Source organism: Acanthisitta chloris, unplaced genomic scaffold (assembly GCF_000695815.1).
Source record: "Acanthisitta chloris isolate BGI_N310 unplaced genomic scaffold, ASM69581v1 scaffold1971, whole genome shotgun sequence".
NCBI classification, from domain to species: Eukaryota; Metazoa; Chordata; class Aves; order Passeriformes; family Acanthisittidae; genus Acanthisitta; species Acanthisitta chloris.
In genome coordinates, this window is record NW_008654143.1 from 314 (window position 1) to 5,386 (window position 5,073).

General features: G+C 57.2%; 1 protein-coding gene across 1 annotated transcript in view; it reads left to right on the forward strand.

Annotated features, from left to right (window-relative positions):
* The first annotated feature begins 1,493 nt into the window (after positions 1-1,493).
* CD6 (CD6 molecule) overlaps positions 1,494-5,073 on the forward strand; it is a 4,548-nt gene continuing 968 nt past the window's right edge. Inside the window, exons 1-9 of the mRNA XM_009083352.1 lie at positions 1,494-1,548; positions 2,340-2,405; positions 2,823-2,882; positions 2,972-3,280; positions 3,355-3,495; positions 3,745-3,810; positions 3,905-4,045; positions 4,142-4,264; positions 4,356-4,457. Of these exons, the coding sequence (XP_009081600.1) occupies positions 1,494-1,548; positions 2,340-2,405; positions 2,823-2,882; positions 2,972-3,280; positions 3,355-3,495; positions 3,745-3,810; positions 3,905-4,045; positions 4,142-4,264; positions 4,356-4,457 (1,063 nt within the window). The remainder of the gene's footprint in view (positions 1,549-2,339; positions 2,406-2,822; positions 2,883-2,971; positions 3,281-3,354; positions 3,496-3,744; positions 3,811-3,904; positions 4,046-4,141; positions 4,265-4,355; positions 4,458-5,073) is intronic.

Consider the following 5,073-nt stretch of genomic DNA (forward strand, 5'->3'; position numbering starts at 1 on the left):
CGCATCTGTTTTGTACACATTTTTTTCCCGGGAATGCCCGGGAAAGGGCTGCCAGGGAATGGTATTTATGGAAAAGTTTTTAATTCTGATGTTGTTACAAAAATAAAGTATTTAAAAAACAATAAATGGGAATCTCCTATGTGTTCCATCCTGCTCCTGCAGCACTTCTAGGCTCCTGGGAATGGGAATGGGCAAGTGCCCTTGACCTTGGCTCCATGTGGGAGCTGATCATAGGAATGGATCCAGGGCTGCTCCTGGCCCTTGCCCAGCCAGGGTGGCCTTGGGATAAGGGATCTCCTTCCTCCCTCTCCTGCCATCCTCCTTCTCCACACTTCCAGCCCCAACACTTTCCCCCTCCAGTCCCTGACCCTCCCCATATTTCTCCCTGCAACTGGAATTGGCCAGCAAATCCCCTTATTTGGAGGCGCCACAAGGATTACCACCCTTCCAGCCTCACAGTTTGTCCCAGTGATCCTAAGACACCCCCAAAATCACCCTGGGGATAGCAGGAGACCCACACCCAATCATCCTGCTTCCAGCTGGGTTGGCAAAGATGAGGTGACCAGGATCCTGTCCCCCTTTCCCAGCATCCCAGGTCCCCAGGAGGCCAACTGGATCTCAGCCCTCACACATGGTGGGGATCAGCATCTCCTGGGATACCCCAGCTCCAAACCCATCCCTCCCCCATTATGCCCATGGAGATTCCAGTCCCATCCCTTACCTCATATCCCTAGAGGGTCCTGGATGTGCTGGAAGATGCTTGGGATGTGGAGGTGCAGGTAATACTGACTCAGTATGGAAGGCAGTGGGACGGTGGCTCCATGGGATCAGTTCCTGGATGGATCTACCACCAATGATGGGCATGGAGGCCACTCCAAACCCCACCTGGAAGTAGAACATCCAGTATGGGATGAAGGTTGGCATCACAGGCAGGATCCAGGTCTCATCCCCACTTCCCTCTCTCCTTTCCCCAGCAGGCAGGTCCCAAAGGGTTTGGAGCTATCTATGGGGATGGATGGTACATTTTTGGGGTCACCTCATGCTGTCCCCTGCAGGTCTCTCATCCTTCCCACCTCATCCCCCCAAAATAGGGAGAATGATGAACCCCAGGCACTGCTCCATCACCCCATGGAGCTCCTACAGCTTGAGTCCCCCCATGCCACCAGCAATGCTGTCCCAAACCCATGACCTGGTGGCACAAACAAGCTCCAGATGGTGGTGGCTCCTCAAGATCTGCATCCCTTGGGGTGGGACCCCCAGATCCATGAGCCTCCTGTGATCTGGAGGGGTGGCACTGTCCCCAGCATTCCATTTCCTTTGCTGGCAGGCAGGATGGAGCCAGCTCAGCACACTCCTCCGCCCCACAGCGTAGAGCTGCTTCCTGTTCCCCTTCACTGCATCTACTAGAGCCTGGGGACACATCCAGACGATGTCCCCAGGCTGCTGAGGGAAGGACCACCCGACCCCTGTGTCCCCAAGTGCCACTGAGCAGGATGGGGAGGCTCTGCCTGCTCTTGGTGGCTCTCTCCACCGTGGCACCTGGACAAGGTAGGTCACCATCTCCATCCTGAACTTTTGGGGACCTTGGAGTGGTGAAGCTGCTGATTCGGGGGTTGGGGACATGCCACCTCCCTGGGGTGGGCCCTGCTGGGGATGACTGGAGGTTCCAGGGGTCACCCTCAGGGGTGTCACCAGTGGAGGATGCTCTGGTGGCAGCTCTGCACCTCCTCTGACCTCCCTTCCTCTTCCATGTGCCCCTCACTGGGAGTGAGGGACTGGGATGCTCTAAAAGCTGATCCCGCAGGTTGGGGACCCCAAAAGGACCTTGGGGACCCTTAAAATGGGATCTTGAACCTCTACAATTGCTCACAGAGCCTCGAGGGAACAAACCCCATCCTGTTCCTCGGGACAGCATCACGCCCAGATGGGTTGGGGGGGCAATGCTGGTTTGGGGGAGCTATGCTGGTTGGAGGGCTATGCCACCCACTCCCCAAAACTGGAAGGTTTTGGGGTGATTTAGCAGCTGAAATGGCTGCCAGGAACAGCCTTGAGGCCTCAGAGAACAGCCCCATCACCCCCATTTCCGCCTTCGCTCACCTCCATCCCCCCAGGCCAGCTCATTCCCACTTTCTCTCCTCATCCCAGACCTTTTCCTTAACATATCAACTCCAGACCCCATCAGCTAAGGTGGGGGATCCCCAGGATCCACCTCCTCAAACAGACACCTGGGGGAATCCTTCACCCCAGAGAAGCCAAATGGGGAATTTTTCCAGGGATAACCAGAGCATCCCATGGCTCTGGGATAGGTCCACGGAGGTACAATCCCTCTGTGTCCACAGGGGTGAGCAAGAAGGTGGGAGTACCCCGGACGCATGATGACACCCTAAATTTCAGCTCTCCCACCGGTGAGTCTTGTCCCAATATTCCCGTATTGAAGCCCAAATTCTCCAAGCAGATCCCACACCAGGATTTAGCACTGGGAAACATTCCCCTCCTAACATGTGGGGCATATGGGGATGGAATTTTTGGGGTGCCGAGGCATGGCCAGGGCTCACCCCCGGCCTGGAGAAGCCTCTGGATCATCTTTTTTGGGGTGCACTCCCTATCTGTGCCCTCCAACTGTCCCCTGGGGTGGTCACAAAGCCACATTCCCCCCATTTTCCACCTGCTCCTTGCCAGGAGAGCCAAGCCAAAAAGTGGGAATTAGCCTCCTAAATCCCACTGACCTCACTGCGTGGGGATTTGAGTGTGTGTCTGTCAGTCCTATGTCCCACCCCCAGTTTGGGGGTTCTCCCCATCCCTCTGTCCCTTCCCCTCTGCAGCCTCCACAGATCCAACAGGATCTCCTAACACTCCAGCTGGGAATGCCTCGGTGGCACCAGGTGAGTGCGGGAGGGCGAGTGACATCCTCCCACCCACGTTTTGACCCTTGGGGACAGCTCCAGGTCACTGTTCCCGGTGTGTATCCCAGGATTTGGAGCACTCCATCTTGTTGGTGGCCGGAGCCGCTGCGAGGGCCGTGTGGAGCTGGAACAGGAGGGGACGTGGGGCACAGTGTGTGATGATGGTTGGGACATTCCCGACGCTGACGTCGTGTGCCGACAGCTCCAGTGTGGCTATGCCATAAGTGCCAATGGCAGTGCCACCTTCGGCAGGGGACAGGGCCCCATCCTCCTGGATGAGGTGGGATGCAAAGGACACGAGGAGCACCTTTGGGAATGTGCTGCAGCATCGGAGCATGACTGCAGCCACAAGGAAGATGCCGGCGTGGTTTGCTCAGGTGGGTTGGGATCATCCTGGATCCAGCAGGTGGGATACAGGCAGAGCATCCCCATCTCCACACTATTCCCACAGAGCACCAGGAATGGCGTCTCTCTGGAGGTCGGGATGGCTGTGCTGGCAGGGTGGAGGTGTTTTTCCATGGCACATGGAGCACAGTGTGTGACAGCACATGGTATCACTTGGAGTCTGAGGTGCTGTGCCACACTCTGGGATGTGGGAAGCCACTCCAATCCCTTTCCTATGGACACACACTGCCTGGGAAGATGCTGTATGAGTGTGAGAACTTTCAGCCCTCACTGGCACAGTGCCAGTGGATCTTCAACAAATCAGCTCCATGTCACCAATCCCGAGCTGTTGGAGTGATCTGCAATGGTACGGGACACCCCCCGGGGTTTTTTTGGGAGGGATTTCCCTCTCACTGCCATGTGGGGCCCTTGTGACCCCACTGCTGTCCCCTGCCAGGCTCCCAGGGCTTGCAGATGCCAACCCCCACGGCAGTGGCACCAAGCAATGTCACCATCCTGCATGGTGAGTGTCCTGCAACCCCTCAGCTGAGCTCCCATTCCCACCCCATTTCCTAGAGGATTTGAGTGTGATGAGTTGTGTCCTTTCTCTGTCCCAGCTAAGGAGGTGTCTCCATCCTCAGGGACACAGCCCCCCCTGGACAGTCCCCTCTTTGTCCTCTGCCTGGTGCTGGCAGCTCTGCTCCTGCTCTCTGTGTTGGCATTCACCACTGCCTTGCTGAGGCTGAGGAAGAGGAACAGTAAGTAATTCCAGGGGGAGCACAGACATGGAATTGGAGGACATCCCCTCCACTTTTAGCTCAGCCATGAGTCGGTGGACTCCCTTGTCCCCACAGCCATGTCCTCGCTGGGGCTTTCCATGCCAGTCCTGGTGACCCACAGCTCCCAGAGCCCCAGTGTGCCCTCTGGGAATGCCAACGATTACAGGAGCATTCCCTCCAGCCTTCCCAAAGAATCAGGTGAGCCTGGCAGGTCACTGTCCCCCCTCAGGGGTTGTGGGACAGGAGGTCCTGGTGGGTGACAGTTGTCGCATCCCCTTCTTGCCCCCAGACCCGCTGGGCACAGTCTCTGCCAAGGATTCCAGCTCGGATTCTGACTCGGAATATTATGAGTTCAGCAGTAAACCACCTGTTGCCCTCTCCACCTTCTACAGTGAGAATCCCACTCTCTCCATGCTGTCCCTGGATTCCTGTCACCCTGCCCTGGGATCCCTGTCACCCTGTCCCTGGATCCTTGTCACCCTGCCCCAGGGTTCCCTGTCACCCTGCCCTGGGATCCCTGTCCCTGTCACCCTGTCCCTAGATTCCCTTCACCCTGCCATGAAACTCTGCCACCCTTCCCTGGGTGCCTGTCACCCAGAATATCCCCACTGATGTCCCCTTCTCTCAGACTCCCTGCGCCATCATTCCAAGGATCAGCTGCTCCCACTGAGGCCCAGCCAGGATGGGATGGAGCCATTCCCTGAGGATGGTATGACACAAGGTGGGACCATCCCATGGCAGGTGTTGGCTTGTTCCCACAGCTGATGTCCTTGTTCCCACAGCACCAGCCAGGCTGGACCCTTCATTCCATGGCAGGACAGGTAGCTCCTCCACCTCCTCCTTATCCTCATCCTTGTCCAAGGAGTACCATTGGAATGGGAATGTGCCCCCTCATCATGGCATGGGCTTCCCACAGCCCCCCACAGATGGCAACCAGTGGCATGTGGCACCCACTGCCCATGGATATGGCCCTGGCACAGGTGGGCACTGCCACAGGGATGTGTGGG